The sequence below is a fragment of the Melopsittacus undulatus genome, chromosome 3 (genome assembly GCF_012275295.1).
Source record: "Melopsittacus undulatus isolate bMelUnd1 chromosome 3, bMelUnd1.mat.Z, whole genome shotgun sequence".
Lineage (NCBI taxonomy): Eukaryota > Metazoa > Chordata > Aves > Psittaciformes > Psittaculidae > Melopsittacus > Melopsittacus undulatus.
Genome location: NC_047529.1, coordinates 38,665,488 through 38,690,585, shown reverse-complemented (window position 1 = coordinate 38,690,585; position 25,098 = coordinate 38,665,488). Strand labels below are relative to the sequence as shown.

General features: G+C 37.8%; 1 protein-coding gene across 4 annotated transcripts in view; it reads left to right on the top strand.

Moving 5' to 3' along the window:
* The window catches only part of DST (dystonin), a 292,205-nt gene that overhangs the window by 177,557 nt on the left and 89,550 nt on the right, over positions 1-25,098 (top strand). For all 4 annotated transcript variants that reach the window (XM_005153188.3, XM_034060386.1, XM_034060385.1 and 1 more), the window contains 8 exons: positions 982-1,070; positions 1,726-1,861; positions 12,307-12,459; positions 14,463-14,696; positions 15,918-16,199; positions 17,980-18,525; positions 20,809-20,985; positions 23,611-23,734. In XM_005153188.3, the coding sequence (XP_005153245.2) occupies positions 982-1,070; positions 1,726-1,861; positions 12,307-12,459; positions 14,463-14,696; positions 15,918-16,199; positions 17,980-18,525; positions 20,809-20,985; positions 23,611-23,734 (1,741 nt within the window). The remainder of the gene's footprint in view (positions 1-981; positions 1,071-1,725; positions 1,862-12,306; positions 12,460-14,462; positions 14,697-15,917; positions 16,200-17,979; positions 18,526-20,808; positions 20,986-23,610; positions 23,735-25,098) is intronic.

Genomic DNA, 25,098 nt, shown 5'->3' with positions numbered 1-25,098 from the left:
GGCTCACACAGCAGTAGCAGTGACACCAGTTCCTCAAGTGACACATGGCTCCATGTGCTACCTCAGCCTGCTCACACTGTCTTCTAGTGTAGTGCACACTGTGCTTGCTCTCTTGGTTTCTATCCAAGCATCACAAGTGGTGGGATTGTGGCTTTTTAGTGGTGATTGCAGAGGGAGACCGTTCAAGACCATGTTCAGACCCTTTGACACAATGCACATGGGGACAAAATTAGTCATGTCCAGACCAAGATGAGCATAGGGCCAAAGAACCTTGCTAGAATTCTCTTGGCAGTAATGGTGAATATATCTTGGGCTTGCTAATAAGTGTAGAAGTTGTAGACTCACCTTTAATAATTTGTCCCTATTCAGCCAAAATTAATGCTTTTCTTTGACGAGACTTTAGACAGTTTCTCAGAAAAGTCAGAAGATTAAATTCTTGTAAGTTCCATTGCCAGAACAAGTGCTTTAGTGGGGATGACACAGAAATAATAGGGAGAATATTAATAAATAATTAATGTTTTCCAAGTGTTCGAGACTTTGGTTGTCATTGGATTTCATGAAGGTTTATAGCTGGCTAGTATGATTTTTATTCTAAGGTTATTATCTCCCATTTTGGCGAGCGACATCTTGAACACATATCTATAAAGCTGCTTTAAACTGCGCAGACTATAACAAGTGGATTTAAATGATTCACTAATCTCAATCAAATAACATGTTAAAATAAATTCTGTTTCACTCAATAGTTTTCTAATGCAAATGGCTTATTTAACCAGAAGACATTAACAAAATGACTTACCTGTATGTAAATGATGCAATTCCTTTATAAGTAATCTTGCTCTAAGAATAGCTGGTATTTAAAAAGAAAATCAAGTTCTTATATTATTGAGTTTAGTCCTGGGTAGAAATACTATGTTGTTTGTTTGGTTTTCTTGTTATATTTGTGTGAAATTTAGTCTTGAACACAGATTGTTTATTTTTCAGATTTCCCTGCATGAAGTGTCAACCAAGAAAGAACAAATAGCTGAAGCTTTGCAGACTACACAGTCGTTTTTAGCTAAGCACAGTGACAAGTATGCAATTTTTTATTGTTCAAATAATGTAAATTAATTTAATTGGTTTGCTTAAAAAGAAATTATATCCTCATCTTACCGTTCCAGTTACTTTTCATGTATAAATATTCTAGTTTTTTCCACAGTTTAATAATTTTGTCTTCCCATTTGGGAAAACTTCATGCAGTTCTGTTTATTTCAAGACTTTGGCTAGGTTTGTATACCTCTTGTCCTCTTAAAAAAATCCCAAAACATTAAACAAAAATTTTCACCTGAAATCTATTAACAGATTAATAGTAAATTAGTACTTGAACTGTATGTCACAAATTTGTTTCATCCATGTCTGAAATTAGAGTGTTTAAGATACTAAATTACTGAGGTACCTCATGACTCTTTGCTAGCTGTTACCTATCTTGACTGGTAATCAGTAGACAAAGGGATATGCAAAGGTTAGATGCTTTAGTGATAATTCAGCATAAATTCTAGATTGATGTAGTTTCTTTTCCTCAATAACTACAAAGCACATTGTAGCTTTCCTAAGCATCTTTGAAATTAGGCTATATTTTGTTCAGACTACTTTTACCAATTCCTCATGCAGATCACTCCTCCAAGGTTACAAATTACTCAGAGATCATCTTCTTCCCTTTTTTATTTTTCTTTTTTTTTTTTTTAATAGAATGACAGATGAAGAGAGAAATGAAATGGAAAAGCAAGTCAGATCCCTCCAGGAGAGCTACAGCTTGTTATCCAATGAAGCTTTGAAGCAGCTGCAGGAAGCACAGTATTTGGGTGATGAAAAGATGGAAGAAAAGGTAATAAGACTGAAACTTACATTTCAGTCTCCTTTGAGGTTTACTGCATGGTTTTGGAGCTACACATGGTCAGCAAAAGAAGCTCTGCAGTTAACAGTGTGTGAAGGAACTTGAGATTTAATTGACTGAAGGTTTGTGTATTTGCTATGGCATACTGTGTGTGGTCTTACCTGTGCACATGAACATTCTGCTCATCAGATTTTTTTTGTGAAGAGTCTTAATAATGTGTGCCTTGCATGAAGAAAGATAAACAAATCATTCATCTCTTAACTCTTCTCTTAAAAGCCATTCTTTGACTGCTGGATAAGTCTGTTTCTGCTGCAAAAATGACATCATAAAATAACCTGTTAATCTCTCCCATATATCACTCAGAAATGTCTTAGATGACATCTACTTTCAGTTTTTCTTGAAATTTATCTGGATATGAAAATGGGAGCACATCATGTGATTAGCTCTGAGACACTACAAATACGTCTTTTAATGGATCTTAAATATGGAATTCTCAAAAATTATGTTACAAACAAGTGTTCTCATACAAACATAGAGGCAGTGTCTGTGTAATGAGTCCAAATAATGTTGCTAGACTGACTTCATGCTTTCCATGCAAACTAAATGCAGTATTTGGTGCCAGGGTATCTGATTCCATATTGTTGAGTGTATATACAGAAATGCTGTATGCTGTAAACATGAATAGCATGGTGGTTTTGAATCACATACTGTTTCTGAATATTCTAACCTTTCACAGACGTTTAAAGCATGAACATTTGCCTTTCAGGTATATATTCTATTTGCTCTCTCTGCAATCATTTCTTCTATTGTCTTTCACTAACCCTGTTTATGTACGCAAAGCATAGGTTTTCAATTCACAGATGCATGTTGTTTTTAAACCTTTTATCACATCGTGTGCTGTTGAATGACTGACATAGATCACTTGCGCATTTGAGCTGCTAACATTCACAGCATTCCTCCAGGCCTGGTAAGTACATGTTTTTATGCTTATCATGAATTCAAAATCAAAAGAAAATTTAAAACATGCAGTCTGAAAATAGTGATAGTTTTTCTTTTGTATTCCTTTTTAGGTGAATAAAGTCATTGCTGGTGTCATTGACCAAACAACTGGAGAAGTCCTGTCAATCTTTCAGTCTATTTTAAAAGGTTTTATTGACTATGACACTGGGATTAGATTGCTCGAGAATCAGCTGATCATTTCTGGAATAGTTTCTCCAGAATTAGGAGTATGTTATGATTTGGAAGAAGCTAAAGCTCATGCCTTAATTGATGAGCAGACTCTGTTGCATTTGCAGGAATTAAGTTATGCAAAGAAGCTTATATCAGAGTCATCATTATCAAATCTTCCAGTTGTTTCAGCTTTAGAACAAGGTCTAATTTCAGAACCTTTGGCTATTAAAATTCTAGAGAATGAGCTTTCAAGTGGGCACTTGATTTTGCCATCTACGGGAGAAAACTTGAGTTTGCAGAATGCTTTTCAGAGAAACCTGCTGTACCCAACATTATATGCAAAACTTCTGGAAAGACAAGACACTTGTAAAGATCTCATAGACCCCAACTGTGCTGAGAAGATTTCCCTTGAACAGATGTTTCATAGAAGCATAATACACAAAGAAACAGGGCTAAGACTTCTACCTGTGAAACCACAAGAAAAAGGTAGAATCATGTTCAAATGTGGAAGGAGGATAACTGTTTTGAGGGCAGCCCATGAAGGAATCATCGATCGGGAAACAATGTTCAGGCTGCTGGGTGCTCAGCTAGTATCTGGAGGTATAATTGACCCTGACTCAGGGAAACGAATGACTGTGGAAGAGGCCATGAAACAAGGGATGATAGATCAGGATACTGCTTGTGGGATCCTCACACATCAGGTTCAGAGTGGCGGAATCCTTTGTCAAAATTCAAGACAACGCTTAACTGTTGATGAAGCTGTACAGTGCAACTTAATATCATCTACCAGTGCCCTGCTGGTATTAGAAGCACAGAGAGGCTTTGTTGGACTAATTTGGCCTCACACTGGTGAAATATTCCCTGTATCAACTTCTTTGCATCAAGAGATGATAACAAATGAGCTGGCATTCAAAATACTAAATAATAGACAGAAAATAGCCGCACTTTACATTCCAGAAACTTGTGAAATAATCAGTCTAGATAAGGCTGCACAGTCAGGGATAATAGACATGAATACTGTATCTGTTTTGACCAATGTGACTTTACCAGATAAAATGCCTAATGTAGAAGAATTAGAGTCCCCTTGTAAAAATGCTGCAAAATGGTTATCAACGTATGAATTCCTGCCATCTGTATCGCATGACTGTGAGGTGGAACACGAACGTTCTGGCACAGAAGGCCCTATATGTCATAATTTAGATCAAGCTAAGAAACTATTCATGTCTTATCTAATGGTGAATAGTTATATGGATGCAAATACTGGAGGAAGACTTTTGTTATATGATGGACAACTGCAAGAAGCCATAAATATGTTGCTGGAAGGTGGTGGTAGTGCTGCGTACAATGCTGATGTGTCAAAAGTGAAGTTTGATAATAAATACCTAAGCCAGAAAGGAATTAAACTAAATTTAGATGATAGTACCCACTTTAACAATGTTGCGGGCAGTGTTCAGGGTGATCTTTTGGGTGCTGGCAATACTTCTAGTAACGGGAAATTAATTCAGTTTGAAGGTTGTAGGGATTATGTATCTTCACAAGGAGATCTTCATGTGTGTGGACCAGATGTTTGTGATGCTATTGGTACTGAGCAACCAGAATATATGCAGGAGACACTGTTAACTAACCCTGCAGGACTTAGAAATGTAGTAAGTAGCACTCAGAACTCCATTAACAGAAATGCGCTCAGAGGTCTTCTGGAGGTTTCTGAGTGGACAGAACTGTGTAAGCATGATAGTCAGAATGCAAATTCAGGAAACATTGAAGAATATCTTTCAGATGACTCAAATCCAAATCTCATTTCAGAAACAGAGAAAGGAGATATTTCTATGGCAGACAGTTTGCATAATGAAAACAGGAATGATAAAATCTCACAAGTTTCCTTGAGTGTGAATGATTTGTCAGATAATGAAACCTGGGTAGAGCTGCGAAGATGCACCAAATACGAGCCTTGCATACTGCAAGCTGACAATAGCAGAATGGTACTGGATAACAGCAATAAAGATGATTGTCAGAGAAGTTTTGGTCCATCCATCACTGCAGATACTGAATATAGACTTCCAGAGGAATTTGTTAGGCAGTGTGGTGACATACTACAGTTTGGAGATAATGGATACAGTAAGCAACCTCGGCAAGGCTATGCTGATGTACATAACAGACTATCCCTAGAAGACTGTCTTTGTGCCCATGACAGGCCGTCCTTGGAGAATTGTACTGATTTGCAGAGTAAGCTGTTTCTAGAAGACAGGGGAGACATGCATGGCAGGACTTGCTTGGCTTGTGACACTGTTACACATGACGGACCACCTGTGGGGGACAGTAACAGCACAGCACTAAGGCTAACAGTAGAAGAAAGCAATCTTAAGTTTGAAAAGTTACTGCTGTGTGACAGTAGTTCTGATTCATCCATAGAAGAGAGTGATGGCCTCACGCAGTTTGAAAGTAACTGCTTTGAGCGTGAATGTGATGAGATAGCTGCTGCAGATGACAGCTCTCAGCTTGATGATGATGACGATGATGCCTATGAAACACCTCAGGTTGATGATGATGACAGTGATGTCTATGATACTCCACAAATTGATGATGATGATTCCTATGAAAGTCCCCAAGGTGATGATGGTTTTGATATGTTGAGGTTGGAGGATGATAAAACACAAGAGCCAGAATTGTCTGGAACATCAGTTCCATTAGGTTTTCTAGAGGAGAAGGGTGATCTTAAAGAGACTAGCTCTTTTCAAGAACTTGCAGATGATGCTGGAGAGAGTGTCCATGTAAATCTGGTGGGGCTACCTGAGACTGTAAATACAGCTTCTACAAGTGCTGACACCATGGAAAGAATCCCTGAGGAGGAAAGGGAGCTAACAGGGAGCTTTGGAGGGAAGGAGCAAAAATTACCAGTTACTCTACAAAGTGAAGGAAGCAATGAGGGAGGCCTTAGTTCTTTACAGATGTATGAATCAGAAATACAAGACAGAAATGAGGAAGATGAACTGAAAGCGGAAAGTGACTCTTATGAGGATGAATCTGAAGGTTCACAGGATGAGGAAGGCTATGAGGAAGATGATGATGGTTATGATGACTCTGACACTGATTCTGACAGTGATGGAAAAGTAGATATTTTTCATTCACATCATCAATGTGTAAGCAAAGATGACCAGCTGTTAATTTCCTTAGGTGACATAGAAAATACTGATGAAAATAATCAGAATGTTGATGACTGTTGCTATTCTTTAGGCCACAAGGCAGGGTATACTTTGCAATTCCAGTCTAGCCATGAAAATGGAAGACTATCCTCAGAAAAACGTGAACCCGCATCAGATGTTTCTGAGGAAAGATGTGTTGGTCTTACATGTACAACTGAAAAAGACAGACAGCAAGAAACAGAAGATGAATATGGGACTTATGTTAAAAATAAACACATGTCACAAGATACTACTGAACCTATTCAGTCTGAAAATACCTTTGACACTAAGTTGCCACCTGGTAAGAGTGAAGCAAATGATAAAAACCAGCTTAAGACTCCAAGTTCTCAGTTTGATGATACTGTGACACCTGATGTTAGTGTAACAGCCTTCCTAATTACAAAACATGCTACTGATGATGATGAAAGTACTCAGACACATTTGCTTCTCTCAGAATCCTTTATTGATGGCATGAATAAAAACAGTAATACCATACCAACATTACATTCAGATAATGGGCAAAGACAGAGCAAAGCAGTATTTGCAGAGGAAAAAGTATTAAATGATATGATCGGGATGGAACAACTAAAGGAAATTTCATCCCAAATGGACATTAAATTTCTTACAGAAGTGCCTTATGTAAGTGATGGTGACAGTTCAGTTAGTGACCAAGTACATGCAGTCACTGGTTGGAAGCATGGTCAGATAGGAAGAGGTTTTGAAATTCTTACAGAAAATAGAGTAAATATTATGGAGGAATGTGATATCATAGGACCAAGTAAAAGTCCCATTCAGATGGAAAGCCTTGGGGAAATATTTGATGCATCAGTAACCAGAGCTGATAGAGAAACTCCTGTTTCAAGTAAAGGAAAAGTAAACGCTGATCAAGTTTTGCTTGATATTGGAGATGGCATGAAATCAGATGAATTCAAGAGAGATTTGAATATTTCTACTTCTCTAATACAACACACAACAGACCCAAGAGAAAGTGGCCATTCAGAACTGGATAAAACTGAATCCTGTTGCTTTGAGGACAGGCAAGAAAGGAAAAAGGGTATAGAGAATGAAAAGGATTTTCTGCTAAATGTGGAGGAAATGTATTCAAGTGAATTTACCACTTGTTCTTTTCCCCCAACTGTTACAGTGAAACCAAAAGAAATTAGCATAACCAAAGAAACAGGGAGAGTTATCTGTCAAAATACTGACAATGTTCTTACAGACTTTTCAGAAAACAATGGTAGTGAATTTTCCACAATAAAAGCAGGTGCTCTAAGAAGTATTGAGGATGCCAAAGAATCAAGGGATGGGAGTGAAGTGATACCTTCTGGGAATTATACCTGTACTGGTGATGTTTATTCTGCAGTTCTGAGCAGCACAGGGTCCGAATTGAATTATGGTGTTCAGAATGAGCATGAGACATTGAAAACCACAAAGGGAGAAAGTTGCATGATCAATGAGACTTCTTCCCTTGAAAATGGTTTCAAAAAACATATGTCCATGGAGTCATTGCAAAAGGAAACAGGACCCTGCAAAGATTTTCAAGTAAACGATGGTATTTCACAATCACCAGAAATATCTGATGCACTAATGGAAGACTTACAGAATATATTACAGAAGAAATTGAAAATGGGACATGTTTACTGCAAGCAGGAGGGTGAACCCCTAAGTTACTCTGATACCAAAATTTTAATGCAGAATTTGCTTGCAATGGTTAGAAGCACCCACCTTGGGAGTGACACATCTAGTGAGTCAAATCTCAAGCAAGTAAGTGATGCTATCAGAACTGCATTTATGGTTAGCACACCATGTACAGAGCCAAAGGACAGTGATGCCCTTTCATTGCCTTGGCCTGACTGCAGAAGTCCTGATCTTCTTCATGATATACTCAAGCAGGAATCCTGCAAGCAAAAGATGGCTGATCCAAATGAAAGGAAGAGTGAAACAGACATGAAAGCTCCTGTTTCAAAACTTACTGCTTCTGAGCTTCTGGAGATTTTTCAAATTTCACCAGGAGATGAAAGTACAAGCAAGTTAGAGGAGCTGATAAGTGGTTTGCTTACAAGCTCACAGGTTGCTGGTATCACCACAGAACGTGAGGGTAAAGGCAAGGTAGCTGGGCTTTGTACTCTTTTCTCAACAGAACGGTCGGGGTTTGGATCAGAATTTGCTAAGGAGAAAGCTTTGGCAGATGACCCAGCTGTTGCTTGGAAAAATGACCAGGAACATGGGAATATGGACAGCCTGTCCAAAGGCTTTACTGAGCCTGTTTTCAAAGCAAAAGGAGCGATCCAGGAAGACACTTCCACTTGCACAGTAAGTAACAGCAATTGATAACGTGGTATGTGTCATGTGTGAAAATAACTGCATGAATCCTTCCAAGTGCTGGAGAGAATAATTAAATTGGAAAAATAGTTGAAAAAAAAAATTATAAATTTGAAATAAATTATGATTAAAACAAGGACTTTTATTGCTTATTTTAAAATTTGTCCATTTGGAGAACCTTTTCTGACTGGTAAACTAATTTTCAGGTCAGTGGAATACAACAGTGTTTAAAGTTAATAGAGAAAATGAAAGGACATTTGGCAGTGCTTCAAGATATGAAAAACCACCTGAATATCCAGCAGCCTATTAGTAACAACCTGGAAATATTGAAAGATGAACTGGAACAACTAGACGTAAGTAAAGTGTTCTTTATGCTTGTACTTCAGTGATGGGTGCTAGGAAAAGCCCTTGGATTAAAAAAGAGATTTCAAATATCATTAAAGTTACTCAGATTTAAATGTCTTTCTTCTTTAGTAACTTAATGCATTTTATATATATTCTCTTTATATATTTATATTATATATATTATTTATATGCATTATATTTATATGTTCCTTTTATATATATTATATATATTATTTATATATATATTCTCTTTGTAGTCATTTGAGTCAGGACTGGCTACTTTTGCAATTATCTTTAAAAAGGACATGAAGTTGACAGAGGAGTTTTTAAAGCTTTGTAACAGGGATATTCCTGAAGAGAAACTTAAAGAGCTGAAGATAAGTTACAACTATCTGCAGGAAGCATTTTTAGTGGTCTGTGATACATCTTCAAAACGAGCAAAACAAATAGTCTCTGCTATTGACTTGGAAATGGTATGTTTCTATCAGTGTACATTTTAACTTTTTTGAAGGAGGTATCTTTACCTTCTTAAAGATAATTTGGCTAAGAATTTTTCTTTATTTTGTTTTATCTTAACATAAAAATACATCTATGATTCTATTTCATATGATAGAAAATATGACTAGACTTCAGAAGCATAAATAAACATACAACTTCCCTTTCTAGTCTAAGCTTGCAGTATCACACCAGGAACTTTTAGACAAACTGCAGAGATTTTCAGACTGGATCACAGAAAACAGGAAAACCATGAATGACTTCACAGTGAATACTAATGATATGGAAGAGATGAAGCAAAGTTTACAGCTATTTAAAGTAGGTATTCTTTATGACAGGTGTTGGCGCTTTTTATGAATGACAGATGTTGCTACTTACTATGAATTATTACTTAGATTTTTTTATACCTGCCTATTAATCTCTTACTGAAACAGATGGCTAGAACTAATTCATTAAGATGACAACTACTTTATAATCCAGTAATAAAATCTTGCTGATTTGCTTTATGTCTTGAAGAAACTTTTGATGCAGTTTGGCTTACTGAGAAAGCTACTGGTTCTGCTTACATTTGTGGCAATAAATCTGACCCTTTTTTTGGAAATCTAATTTATAATACAGATATTTCAGTGGTTAAAATTGGGTCTTTATGTATAAGGTCCAGAAACTACTGAATTTCAATTAGCTTTCAAATCAATTATATGTGAGAATGGAAGATGAGGGAAGATACCTTCATTACACACTATGAAAAGAGCCACAAAAACCAAATCAGATCAACTTTCAATAAAGTTCCCACACCTCTGTATGTATGAATGATAAAAGTTACATTATTTTATGGTGCTTTAATAGGATTCCAGTATGCATGGTAATGTCTTGTGTGTAACCGTGGACAGGATTTGCCATACTGTTGGAAATGGGGCTTCTTGTTGTGGAGTCAAGAATAAGAATGCATTCAAGTAAATATTTTAACATTATTGGATCTTCAGACCTAGAACCTAGAATTGTTAAACCTAATATGCCATAAATCTTCCAGAGTTGGTCAGCCAGTTTTCAGGCATCCATGAGAAAGCAAATAGAGATGTTCAAAGTCATCTTATTTGTCACTCGGACATGGACTGTCCCAGAGGCAAACCATTCACAAATTCACATGCTGTCTCTGTATGTGTCAGAATGATTCTGACATGGAGTTTTGATTTACTGTGGCTAAACTGTCTTTCAAAAGTATCTATCTTGGGACAGGGGCTAAGAAAAGAGGGTACTGATACTTGTGTTTTATTTGTGCTGAATTTGTCTTCCTTGCTAGTAATTTCCTTCTGTTCATTCACAGAGCAGTGCTGCAGAGCTTGGCTGTAAAAAAACCCAACTGGACTCCACTGCGTTTGATGTTCAGTTCTTCATTTCTGAACATGCTCAAGATCTTTCTCCTAATCAGAGCAAACAACTGCTGAGGCTCTTAAATACCACCCAGAAATCTTTTCAGGAAGTACAGGAGGCAATAACATCTCAAGTGGAAAGTTTAGAGACTCAGTTACAGGCAGCACAAGAGCTGGGTGATCAGAAGGTTTGCCTTTGTGTGTGAATGTCTGCTGAGTGTTTCTGTCTATGGATGAGGAATTTTAATACCAGCATGTAGTATTAAGTATGTTCCTATCTTAAATTTTACTATTGATGATTCTACAGAGATGGTATTGATCAACTTGGTGAATTTTCATTTTAGTCTTTCCTTGGTACAGTCACAGAAACAGCATGTTAGATTATGGACAGACACAGTTTTGGACACAAGTATCTGTAGAGCCTGAGGTGATCAAGTCTGCTCTTCCTAGCAGGGAGATAAATTTACTTGAGGTTTCTCACAGGTATTGTTTGTTTAGCAGCTGTATCAGTAGTTAAGTAAATCAGTGAACTCTTCCATCTGCAGCTGTGTTGAGCAGTGAATTTACTATTGCACTGTTGCTTATCACTTCTGTCCTGCTGAAGATGTTATTTTCTTTTAATTTGCCAGGTCTTGACCTTTTTTCTAGGTCTTTGTAATCAAAGAGCCAGATTTGCTACCATGGCTTATTTTGACTGAGACAGGTTAGAGGGACAAACATGAGTAAGTCAGCTCTGATCTCTGCAGTTCTAGGCATGGGCACAGGGAAAGCTGGGAGTGCAGTTAAGACAGTTATGTCTTCAGCTGGCATGGCTGCAGTTGGCAAGCATAAGCAGCCTTTGTAGAGTCAAGGAGGCTGATAAGATGCTGCAGTGTAACTGCATCTTCTTTCATAAAAGCCTTCTTAAGACTCAGAATAACCACCTCAGCCTCCAGTTTATGCATAATGAAAGGTGGTTTAGCATTCTGAAGACTTTGTATTATTTTGCCATTCTAAGAACATTTGTTTCCACCATGCTTTGTGAAAGAAATGTGAAACTGAATAAAGAAAAGGCACAGATAACTTCTAGGACATAGTAACAATAATGAGCTTGCATGTTTTGTTCTTTCTTCTGCTTAAAAAGTCAATGTTTCTATTCAGGTAACATATTATACATACCAAAAAACACTAACTCACAATCACAACTAACCTCTGTTTTGATATCCTTTTTTCAGAATTAATAGTGTTTACCACAGGCTTCAAGTGGTTAAGAGACTGGATTTTCACTTCTGTCGTTTGGAGATTTCATCTTTCACATATGTGCATGGCCAACTTCTACTGGGCAATTCCATCAAACATGGTCTCTTTTACTTACAACATACTTGAGGTTTATTATCCATAACTTCTGTATGTTCATCTTGCTCTTTGTACCACTGCTATCATGTTTACAGCATACTTTTTAAATGATTGCTTTGCAATATTGATGTTCAAAGGTAATTCCTATTAGAGTGTCTTTTGGTTCCTGAGGTGAGGATGTTTTTGTTTTATTGTTCAATTGTACTTGGCTCTAATATAGGATGTGGCTGAACGGCAGCAGGAATGCAAAGAGAAACTGCAGGAAATCTGTGATTTACTTACACAGACTGAAAACCGACTCATCGGACAACGAGTGTCTCTTGTTATTGGAGACAGCAAGGCTGAGCTGGAACAATACCAGACCAAACAGGAGGTATGCACAATTCTACTTAGATAAGGAAGCCCGAGTGCACAGGAGAGTGACTAGACTAGAGTGACTAGACTCTTTTGTTGAATAACAAGACTTGTCATGTGAGAGTAAAATAGATTTGTTTGACCTACCAAAAGTAAAGCCTTAATGGCATGCATTTAGCCTGCTCCCCAGGAATACACTCTAGTATGTGCCAGTGGGAGAAATGGCATTTTCAACCTAGGAGACCCTAGAATTTCAAGAAGTACTCTTGGTGCAGGCATGAAATTTGTTAAGTTTTACCAAAGATTGTTCCTGTCAAATATGATAAAATCACAGTTGTTTATTATGTGAAAATAGTGTAACCAGCTTTTTAACTGGTTATCAGACAGTGCTTATTCCTGTTCACAGTATTTTGAAGAAATTTTCTGGAGGCTTTCTCTTGCCTGAAGGTTTCCACTGCCACATTTTTGTTTTGGTTTGAGGTGTTTTTTTTTCTAGTGTTGCTTGTAGTCTCCTTGGTGTAAGAGAGCCCTCTCAGTTTGCTTGTTTTCCTTGCCTTTCAGCTTTTATTCTGTCTTGATTGATGCTAATTGAGATTATGATAGTCAAAGGACAGAAGGACGTGGTACTCTTCTTCCTTCTCCTAATAGCAGTTTACTGTACTCTAGAGCTCCAGGTCAGGTTTAGTAATCTATAAAGGCAAAATTTCATTATTCAATTTGCTTCACTTTACTTATCTCCAAAGTAACAAATCTAATCTGTTGAAGTTCTTATAGTCAGTAGGAAGATACAGACACCCCCTGAGGTACCTCTTAATAGCACTTACCTGTCTTAAGAATTTATGGCCTACGTGGGGTACCTATGGGAGTGAAGGCCTGGTATAGCATTTGGTTAATTTTTTTTTCCATCAGCTGTTTGTGACTGCCTAGCAGACCAGTTGTTATTTGCTGACTGATTTTGTGGAGGCATCATTGTAGAAGAGTGTCTCAAGAGTGAAATGAGGGCTTAGAAAGGGTATTTTATAGATTTTACAGAGCTTGCATCCTCAGACACCTGTTTGAGAGGGAGCACAGAGATCTTTGTCAGAGAAGAAGAATCGTGTCTTGATATAGTATCCTCAGGAAAAATCTAACATACTTGCTGCAGTGCCAAAATAAGCTGCAGATTTAGCTGCCAAGCTGTATTCTATAATTGCTGCGAAATATGTAGTGTAGGATGGGAATCAAATGTTTTGTCTTGCAGCTTCAAGAGTGTTACACAGCATATCAAGAAAAAACCCTTCATTATTTCAGTAACTGAGTGAATGTATTCAGTAGCATAATTACTGTTAAAATTAAAGCTCTCCTCAGATAACTGAGAGGCAGGGTTTTCTCATCTGACTCTTATAGGACTAGGCAAACTGCTTTGGAAAAATTAAAACTAAACATCTGTCCTCTGTGGTATTTAATTGAATTAAGCATTCTTTAGAAATTGAAATATTATGATTTTACAGGTAAAGAAAAATATTCTTATAACATTTCTGTCCTGAACAAAACCTGAAAACTTCCACCTGAGAAAGATGACCTCAAGTTTCTGACAACAGTTCAATCCCCTTGTTCTCTTCAGCTTTCTGTTGAGATGGTAATGGGGTGGAATTTGTCAGCAGATTCATTAACTACAGTGTAGCAGATTTACTTTATCTCTTGATACCTAAAAAGTAGTATTATTTTTTTTCTGTATACATGAGTATACAATATTTGAGCTGCTAAACAGAGGAAAAATGTGGCCTCATTCTGAATAGGAGTGTAAACCAGCAGGCTTGAAATTTAAGAAAAAGACAGATAGAGCTGCAGCAACATTGTCAGATGTTGAACTGATTTTAGTTTTGCTAATAATCTTATCTGCAACTTTGTATCATTCTCTCCCAGGTTAGAAAAGACCATTGTGGTGCTTATCCCTAGAACAGATAGTTTAAATAAAGGTAATTGGAAAGGCCTAGTCAATAATTTACTTACTTTTATTTTCTGCCTTTTTTTTCTCAAAAGGAGATACAAAAAGACATGAGAATGAGTGCCCAGACGTTGGCAGAGATTGTGAAAAATACTGAATCCTTCTTGAAGGAGAATGGAGAAAGGTTATCACAAGAAGACAAGACTATTCTGGAACAGAAACTAAATGAAGCTAAGACAAAGTGTTTGCTCCTTAGCCAGAAAGCAGAAGAGTCCAAAAAAGAACTGGATAAAGCAATGACAACAGCAATTAAGCAGGAAACAGAAAAGGTTTTTAGGCAACCATTTTATACCTTTATTCAAGCTTTCTGTGTTTCTTACAGAATTTGTCTTGCAACTTACTGTGATGTGGTGGGTTCACCCTGGCTGGTCACCAGGTGCCCACCAAAGCTGCTCTATCACTCCCCTTGTCAGCTGGAGAGAGAATATAACAAATGTCTCACGGGTCAAAATAAGGACAAAGAGAGATCACTCAGCATTTACTGTTACAGGCAAAACAGACTTGGAGAAATTAATTAATTACCAAAAATCAGAGGAGGATAATGAGAAATAAAAACCACCTTCACCCCATTCCTCCCTTCTTCCTGGGCTTAACTTTGCTTCCAAATTCTCTACCTCCTCCCAGTAGCACAGAGGAACTAGAAATGGGGGTTGTGGCCAGTTCATCACACACTGTGTCTATGGCTCTTTCCTCCTAAGGAAGAGGACCCCTCATGCTCTTCACCTACACCAGTGTCAGTCCCCTATGGGGTCACGAGTGCTGCCTGCAAACCTGCTCCAGTGTGGGTGCCTATCTCCATGGGGCCACAGGTCCTGCCAGGAGCCTGTTCCAGCACAGGCTTACTATGGGGTCACATACTCCTTTGGGCATCTCCCTGCTCTGGTGTGGGGTCCTCCATGGGCTGCAGGTGGAGATCTGCTCCACTATGGACCTCCATAGGCTGCAGGGGCACAGCTGCATCACCATGGGCTGCAGGGGAATCACTGCTCTGGCACCTGGAGCACCTCCTGCCCTCCTTTTGTGCTCACCTGGGTGTCTACAGAGCTGTTCCTCTCATGTTCTCACTCCTCTCTCCAGCTGCAGTTGCTCATTTTTTTGTCCCCTTTTCTTAAACACAGAGGTGCTACCACCGTCACTGATGGGCTTGGCCATAGATAGTGGTGGGTCCATCTTGGAACTGGCCTTCATTGGCTCTATTGGACATGGGGGAAGCTTCTCACAGAAGCCAACCCTGTAGTCCTCCTGCTACCAAAACCTTGCTTTGCAAACCCAATACATATTGATCTACTCTGGAGAGATTTAGTCACCCAAATGAATTATGACTTTATAAACTGTTTGCTGCTTTATTTTCTTTATAAAATAAACATCAACATATATGACAATCAAAAATTTTATTTTATATTAATATATTTTAAATGGTATATTTGCATATAATAGTTTGTAGTGCCTAAAGAAGATTTCTAAACTGAAAGTGTGACATTTCAATGTAGGTTGCAGCCATAGAACAGCTGGAAGAAAGTAAAAATACAATAGAAAATCTCTTGGATTGGTTATCAAATGTGGATAAAGAAGCAGAGTATGGCCAGAAGTTCAAGCAGGCAATAGAACAGAATGGAACACACTATGAAGAGGAAGATGTGAAGGGTTTGGAAGGAGAGGAGGATGATGTCAATGGTAATCTGCTGGAAATTCAGCAAGACATTGAAACTCAGGTGGATGGACTAGTGAAAAGCACAGAAGATAATCTGAACCAGCAGTATCAGAAAGTCAAGGTACTGTTACTGGGTTTATGTAATGCTTATATTCTAAGTGTTTCAGTCCTCATTCAATATGAGTGAATTCAGTTTCATCCTTTCTGTCATAGACTTTGGGACAGACACTAGGAAATTTGTGACATACAGTGGTAGGAATTTCAGTAGTTAGAATGTACTGGAATTTGTCACTATTTTTTTTTGCTGTTGCTATGATTGTTTCCTGAAGAATAGGAAAAAGGACATTTTCTGCGAGGTAAATGTTTACAATCCTAATGGTGAGTCCATCTTTAATTTTGATAGTGAAAAATTAATGCAGGTAAATGAAATGAGAAAAGAAGCAACATAAATTCATAACCTTTATGTGGCTTCTTAAAAAAACTTTGTAATAGCAAAAGATTCAAACCCCTGCAATTCCCTGGGACCACTGATTACCGATAGCTGCAAAAAGAGGTTTGCTGAAATTACATTCCCTGTAACTTTAACATATGAGCAAAGCACTGTTTGTAAGCCTCAGAAGGATGAATTATGTAAAACCACAGTGCAGCATTTTAAAAATGGGTTTTCCAGGTAAGATAATTGGAAGCATTTAAAATAATAAAAGCTCAGTTTCATGGGCTTTGTTGACTTACAGTTAAGCAGCCAAGAACTTTTAGGTGTGGTTTGATGGCCATGTTGATGAAAACAGTTATACTGATAGCTGATACTTGGGTTTTCTTTCTTATGAAAAAAAGGGGGGGGGGGAACAGAAACCTAAGAAAATAAGAGCATTTGTTTTTGTGTACATTATGCTTTTACTTCCACTTTTTCAATAGTTCTTTTCTGCACCTGATGCCTACAGGATACTTGCTCACTGTACTTATGGGTGAGAAATGTACCAGTCTGTTTTCATAGCTGTTTTACATGGAAGTAGAAGACCTTCAAGAATGGAGTTTTGATTATTTTTGTTTGTTTGCTTTTTAGTTTTTTTGTTTGTTTGTTTGCTTTTTTAATGTATTTGAAATAGGGGTTTTATGTGGCAGGCAGTTCTAGTTCCTATGACTTTATTATATTTTTATGAGATTGAAACCATTTACATGTACAGAATGTGTCTTGGTTTCCAATGTCAGAAGGACTGAATATATTTTATAAGAATCACTGCTCTTGAAACTGAAAAATCAAGTTAAAATAATTGAATAATAATGTTTGTTCACTCAGTATAAGAAGAAAGTATCTGTATTCTCTTTACTGTTTAGTGCTTTCATTCCTTTTGGTCTGTTTGCCTGAAATGATGGCTACAATGTACGTAACATGAAACAGAACAGTTTTGATTTGGGAAGTTGCCTACCTTTGATTGCTTTCTTTGATAAATCCTATTTTGAGACAGGGAATTAGGGAAAGTTTGATCACACTAAGCACACCAAGTGTTGAGTAATACAAAAATAGTTTTTGCTAGGAAAAAAATGGAAAAGATTGACAACACTTATTTTTACTGTACTAGACAGAGTATAGGGGAAAGTGTTTGTGTGGTGGATATATGTCCTAGTATTTTTGAGTTCCAGTGATATTGGAAGATTCCCACTAAGTCGTAGCCTGTGTACCTGACTAAAATTGCCATTGGATGTTTTATAAAATTTTGAAACTGCACAGCAATATGGTGACCAGGAGTCACTCTTTCACTTAAATTTCAAGATGTTTTTCTTTTTAGTAAATAATAGGAAAATAAAGAAAGCTTTTTTGTCATTTTGATGGACTTTATTTTACTCATTGTTTCCAAGGAGCTATCCTAGAAGGTCATTATTTATTCTTTCTTTTCCTGTAGGCTCAACATGAGAAAATTATTTCCCAGCAGCAGGCTATCATAATAGCAACTCAGTCTGCTCAGGCACTGCTTGAGAAACAAGGACATTACCTCTCTCCTGAAGAAAAAGACAAGATGCAAAGGAACATGAAAGAGCTGAAGGCTCAGTATGAGACTGCTTTAGCTGAATCAGAACGGAAAATGAAATTGACTCGTTCTCTAAGAGAAGAACTTGAGAAATTTGATGCAGACTATAGTGAATTTGAAACATGGCTGCAGCAGGCAGAACAAGAACTTGACAATTTGGAGGCAGGTGCTTCTGACTTCAGTGGTATTATGGTCAAATTGAAAAGGCAAAAGAGTTTTTCAGAAGATGTTATATCTCACAAAGGTGATTTACGGTATATTACAATTTCTGGACAAAGAGTTTTAGATGCTGCAAGGTCATGTAGCAAAAGAGATGGTGTGAAGGTTGACAAAGATGGTATTGATACTTCGGCTACATATACTGAAGTGCAAAATAAATTGGATAGTGCTTCAGATCGTTTCAAATCTCTCTATACTAAGGTAAGATTTATTTATACTGAGTAGGAAAGACTACTATCATTTGGAATTTTGTGTTGAAAGGGGTTAGCTGATGGAACAAATACTGTGAGAATTTGTAAATTCTTTGATTTGTAAAATTAGGTAACAGAACAAGATACAAGGTTGCTTTAGTCAAGTGCTCAACTGTTCAAGGTCTGAATGGATTAGATTTTCTAAATTGTGTTATAAGGGAGAAATGAGATTAGATTTCTCCATTGTTCTTTTCAGCCTTAAACAAACTCTTTGAGTTTATGACAGAACAGGAGACCTGAGTAACATTTTGCTGTGGAAATTAATGGTGATACTCAGTAGAGAGATAGACTATGCCAAGATTAACATTCAAAATTTCAATTTGATTTTTATCCGAAATAGTTTGTCCCAATGTGACCTTTGTTGTCAGCACTTAGCTAGCAAGAGCATAGTGGTTTGAGGATAGCAATTCTTTTCCACTGTTCTGCCAGATAAACATTTTATCCTTAACAGTGTGAGCTTAGTTTCTAACTAATGGGAACCTAGCAGTGCAAAATCCTTTACGTACCTTAGCGAAGGAAGATAACCCAGCTGTTTGTGCCAGGTGCACATATGGAATCTGATAGAACTAGGCAAACATCGCCAACCAGTCTCACATGCCAAATTTCCCACTATTTTAAGGGAAAAAAAGTGTTGTTTGATACTGATAATATTCTGCAATTTTAAACTTTTGAGATAATGATGAATTAAACCATTTAAGAGGGAGTTGCTGTCAGTATTCTTTGACTATGCCATTTCGTAATTTTCTAAGATCCTTTGTAGGGCTTCAGTGTTCACTGATACAGTGCTGGTTTTAGCAGTTGCCATCTTTATATGGGAATTTTCATCACTTTAACGTTATTCTTGCTGAGAAATGTAAATTCTATGAAGACATGGATTTGATCACTTGATTACAAAAGCTGTGTAAACTCTGTTCTCTCAAACAGTATGTGAAGCAGGATCTCCATTTACAGAAACACATTTTCACTTTTCACTTAGATGAACAGGGAAGCTAAAAGCTTGTATTAACATGTTAGAGTTCCTGCAGTTGATTTATTGGATTAGTTTGAGTGCGAATCTAAAGATTTCATCACAGACTTTTCAGAGCTTATTTTTATGTGCATAACAATCCTATGCCAACAGCTTTATTTGTGGTCTCAGATTTGTCAACTTGCCAGATTCTATCCGTTCCATGCATATATCTAGCACAGACATAATAGACATACTTTAAACATTTGACCATAAATAAGCAAGTAAACTTTTCTTATTAAATTGAGTCTTGAAAGACTGACTTCTAAAAAGTGAGATCTGCAGTTTGTGAGGTCTTCCAAGTTGTAAATGGGTTTGTAGTAACTGTTTTGCCTTTTGTAAAAGCTTCTTGCTTTCAATAAATACTTATATTGCTTTCATTTTTATAGATCTGTATTCACACACAGGCATATGACTTTATAGGCTTATATGTTGAAGGAATCTTAAAAGTCAGTTAACTGATTATGAAAATGAGTGCACTCTATGTTTGCCCAGCAGATGGAGACCAAGCTCCATATATAAGTATGAAAATACAGTGTATGGAAGGTTCAGACTATAAATTTTGAAAATAACTGTTTATAAATATAGTGATTTGATGCAATCTGATTTGCTTGGTAAATATCTCCAAAAAAGTCTGAAAGAGTTCCACTGACATCTTTGCATGATGATTCACTATATATATTTTGGGGCATGCTAACTTGTAGGACTAGTAGGATCTTGGTCAGATGACATTCTTAAGTGACCAAAACAAAGTGTATGTGAAATACTGAGCCATATCACTTTGGATTCGCTATGCAGGTAAAGTATTTAGGAGAGCAATATTCTGCTGTCTGTAGTTTAATAAACATACATGTATCTTCTGGTTTTGAAAAAAAATCTAGTTTCCACTGGCTACATTTTTGGTGTCAGAGTGCTGATAAAGAATCTTTACATCGATGGATCAAAAAGTGTTGCTAATGCTTTTCCTATTCTAGTCTAATGGGTTAGATTCCAGTTTCCCACCTGCATCGGGGAATTCAACCTAACTCACACTTGAGGAGCATAAACTGGGATGATCTGCGTAGCCTGTCCAGCTGTCTATGTTTAAGTTCAGAAATCAGACAGTGGAATGATAGGAAAAAAATCATGCAGTATTTCAGGAAGGAAAGTATGACCTTGAGGTTGGTATGAAATGCAGCATACATTTTAACGCCTGGGTATTTGCTTGTTTGTTTTCTACTCTTTTAGTGTAGCATCCTTGGAAATAACCTTAAAGACCTGGTGGATAAATACCAGCATTATGAAGATGCATCATCTGGACTTTTGTCAGCTCTCAAGGCCTCTGAAATAACTGTGAACAAACAACTATCAGAGCCAATTGCAGCGGATCCCAAAAATCTCCAGAGACAACTAGAAGAAACCAAGGTGAAAAGCTTTAAAAAGCAGAAGTACTTCTGTCTCGTAAGGAACCGCTGTTTGCCTGAAAAGTAGGCTAATCTAATGTAATCCAAGTGGCTGCAGGCCAAATTCTTGCCTTGCACATGGGCATGCAGCTATTACAGTTTTGAAATTCAGCTGTTCAGAGTGTTACCTGAAAAGCACTAGGGTGAAAAAAAAATGAGGGACAAAGGTGCAATTAGGAGTGATGAAAGCAAGATGTTTCTCATATCACTTAGCAAAAGATAAGGTGAAACCTGGGAAGTTTTTGAACTAAGGATTTAGTGATTACAGTTTGCAGTAGAGTAGGACTTGGGACACACTTCCTGATAGAAAAGACTATTTGATGTTTGTTGCCTGTGACCTGCTTTTTTGTGTTCACATTTGTGCATTACTGCGTTACGAAAGGGATCTTAATGGATAAGCAGTGTGCTGTGACCAGCCTGTTTGCCTGCTCCAGTTGTATCCAGGGCTATATGCCCTGCAGAGAGTGACTGTAACATGATTTGCATTGCACAAAAAAACAGTATTCTGGGGTTTTTTTTCTGCACTACCCCCCACCCTAAGGGGGTAACTCACAACTTTATGTATGTCCTAGTGGAAGCAGGACAGGTTGATGATGGAGACTGAAGGTAAGCCTCCAGTTAGCTGCGTAAAATGTAGGTTTACAGAAGGCTTTAGGGACCCAGGTATAAGGTGAGCTACATAAAGTTTCATACAGTCCGTCATCTTTGAACTGAATCTTACATGGTCATGAACATGTTCATTCATTTATACTATAAAAAAATGCAAGATTATTTTTTAGTGAGCAAGGCTGTTAGTTGAGTATTTCCTCACTGGTTTTATCTATGCTATGTGGAGTATCAGTGAAGGTCTGATATGTTTACTATTGACAAATGATAGTCAGTGGCTCTTGGAAAGTACATGCTTTAACCAATTTCCCATGCATCTGCCTGAAAAGTAATTACCTTTACCACATAATATCTTTCAAACCTGCCACTGATATTGCCAAACACTTTGGTGCATGACACATCAAAGGAGACAAATCCCAGTGATGTTTTAAGATGTCAAAATTAAAAGTGTAAATTTTGAACTCCTGACAGTGCGACAGTCTAGGTACATTTGTGCTTCCAAGAGCTAGAAAAGTAGGAGTAACACCAATTACAATTTGAAGCTTCATTTAAACTTTTTGTTCCTTATGCCAAAGAGAATTATGTCCTATATAATGCCAATTTTCATGCAAGTAATACAAAAGGAGTGAGTACTGGGGTTCTTTATGGGATGCCTACATGGATTACTTGCCACACAAAAGAATAATCAATGAATATGAGCTTGGAAAAAGGGAGAGGGTACAATGTGTCAAAAGATCCAAAGCATCAGAAAAAACAGGAGGCTGAAGAAAGAAAGCCAGTTAATGAAAGCAAAACAAAGAGTATTTTTGACAAAGTCAGGTGTTGCAACTAAGAGCTGTCCCTCATAGGCAACACATGCAGCTGATAATCCAGCTAGACACAGACCTTGGCATCATGGTGGGGTCTAATCTTTTTATAGGGATTAACTGTTCTTCAGTGCTCCTAGCATCAGCTTGCTTGCTTTCTGACAGCATACAAGGTTTTCTGGTACTTCTTGTTTTGTTTTCTCCCTCTGCAAGTACACTGTCTAGTATAAGGAAAAATTCAGGTCTATCTGAGTTTTATTGTGTCAAGTGGGTCAATAAGACCCACTATGCTATGTTTTGGCATACTGTTGTGCTCTGGATACCAGTGCTGAATGCGCTGATGTGACTCCTTTGTCCTGGCAAGGCAAATAAATTTACCTCGAGTCATATGTTCATTGTATTAGTATGTATCAAAAAATAAATGAGAAGTCCCTTCAATTTGGACTTGTCTGAAGTAAGAAATCAAAACAAAGATACATCATATACACAAGCACAGATGCCTGCAATAATTTAAAGACTATTGACCCTAAAGTACTTTTATACACTGGGGAGAGAAAGACACTTTCAGAAATTGTTTCAGCCTTCCTGCCCTTCTCTATTGACTCCGGAGCAAGTGACTGTGGCCTAGTCTCTAAACCTGTGTTCCTTGGTTAGATGGACAAACGTAGGCATAATCCAGTGATGATGGCCCCGGGATATTTGTAAACTGTGAAGTCAATAATTTAGTTTCAGTCTGTTGCTGTTTATGCTACGATATCAGCCTGATCCTTTGTCACTGCAAGTGACATTGAACATGTGACTTCAGCAGATGACTGTGTGTTCCCCCCCAAACCCCCCGACTGTAGTCTAATGCTGAGTTGAAAAATACATTTATTTTTCTTCTGGATAGTATATGAGTCTATACAAGTGATCTTTAAAAACAATTAATCAAAAGACACATTTCAAAGTTACATGCTGTACAACAGAAGATGAAAAAGATGGTGAATAAACTAAAACAAGGGCCAGAAAGTCAACAGCAATCATAGCCACTGGTGAAGATTCTTCTTAGAAGAGGTCACAGGTTGAGTTAGTTTATTCCCAGCACTAAGTGTAAGTTGTATGCTGTATCTTAAGCCTTGCAAACGTAACTACTAGCTGTACTGAAAAGTATAACTGATAATTGTGGAATTTTACAGGTTCTTCAGGGACAAGTTTCAAACCACCAAATTGCTGTAGAAAAACTGAAAAAAGCTGCTGAAGTGTTATTGGATACAAGGGGAGAATTGATGCCAGACAAAGATGACATTCAGAAAACACTGGGTAAAATGTCTACTTTTCTTAATACCTCTTTTTATCACTTGTGTCTGCATGCAGGTACTGGAAGTGACCAAATACAGCATTTTAACATTCTTGTGTCATTGTTCAAGTCCGTGTTTTGCTGAGTCATAAGTTCTTACAACACGGTATCTTCATTGTTGGTCTGTCTGCTACATTGATCCATGTGATTTTCACTTAAAAGCTGTTATTTTATTTTTACACCCTCCCACCTCCCCCCCCCCCCCCCCCAAAAAAAAATAGGAATTATGTTTAATTCTCATGTTACTGATGGGCATGCCAAACAGAGGTAGTTATTTGCTGAGGATCGTAAATTCTCCAGTGGGAAGGAGCATGGTAAGGTTCAAGGAACTGACTCCAATTTTATGTTTCAAAGTAATTACTTGGAGTTTGCTTAGCCAAGGAACTATTTCCTTCTGACTTCAAGAAGCTGTCTGTGATGGGGTTGACCTTGGCTGGCTGTCAGATGCCCAGCCAGCTGCTCTCTCACTCCTGTTGCCCAGCAGGATGGGGGTAGAAAATCAGATGGAAAAGCCCATCTGATGAAGGCAGGGAGATCACTTGCCAATTACATGTCATGGGCAAAACACACTTGACTTGGGGAAAATTAAATTTCATTTATTGCCAAATAAGACATGTTTCAAGAGTGAGAAACAATGACCCATTGAAGCAACACCTTCCTCCCACCCACATTTTTTTTCCAGGCTCACCATCACTCCTTTTTTCTCAGCTACTCATACCTCCTCCCTGCCAAACAGTGCAGGGTGGATGAGGAATGGGCCATTGTGGTCAGCCCAGTTAACAGCTCTTCACACTTTTCACCTGCTCTACCGTAGGTCCTCTCTATGGGCTGAAATCCTACAGGATAATCATGCCCCAGTTTGGGCTCTCTACATGCTGCAATTTCTTCAGGGAATATCCACCTTCTCCAGCATGGGGTCCTCCCTGTGCTGCACTGGGGTTATATGCTTCAGTATGGTCATCCACAGGCTTCAGGGGAATCTCTGTGCCTGGAACACGTTTTCCCTCTTTTTCTTGTCTAACATTGATGTCTGCAGGGCTGCTTTTCACACTTTCTTTTCCCTTAATTCTCAGTCCCAGGCAGCACTTTCCTCTTTCTTAAATACATTTTCTCAGAGGCACCACCAACTTGACTGAGGAGCTCTGCTCTGCTCTGTGGTGGGTCATTTGGAGCTGTCTGGAACTGCTTGTGTCTATCATAGGGCAGCCCCATGCCTCTTCTCACAGAGGCCCAAAACCTTGCCACCTACACCCAATACTCTTTCCTGTCAGCTGTGAGAAGTAGCACAGCATGTCATTCACCACTGTCTGAAGTTTGAAGACTCTGT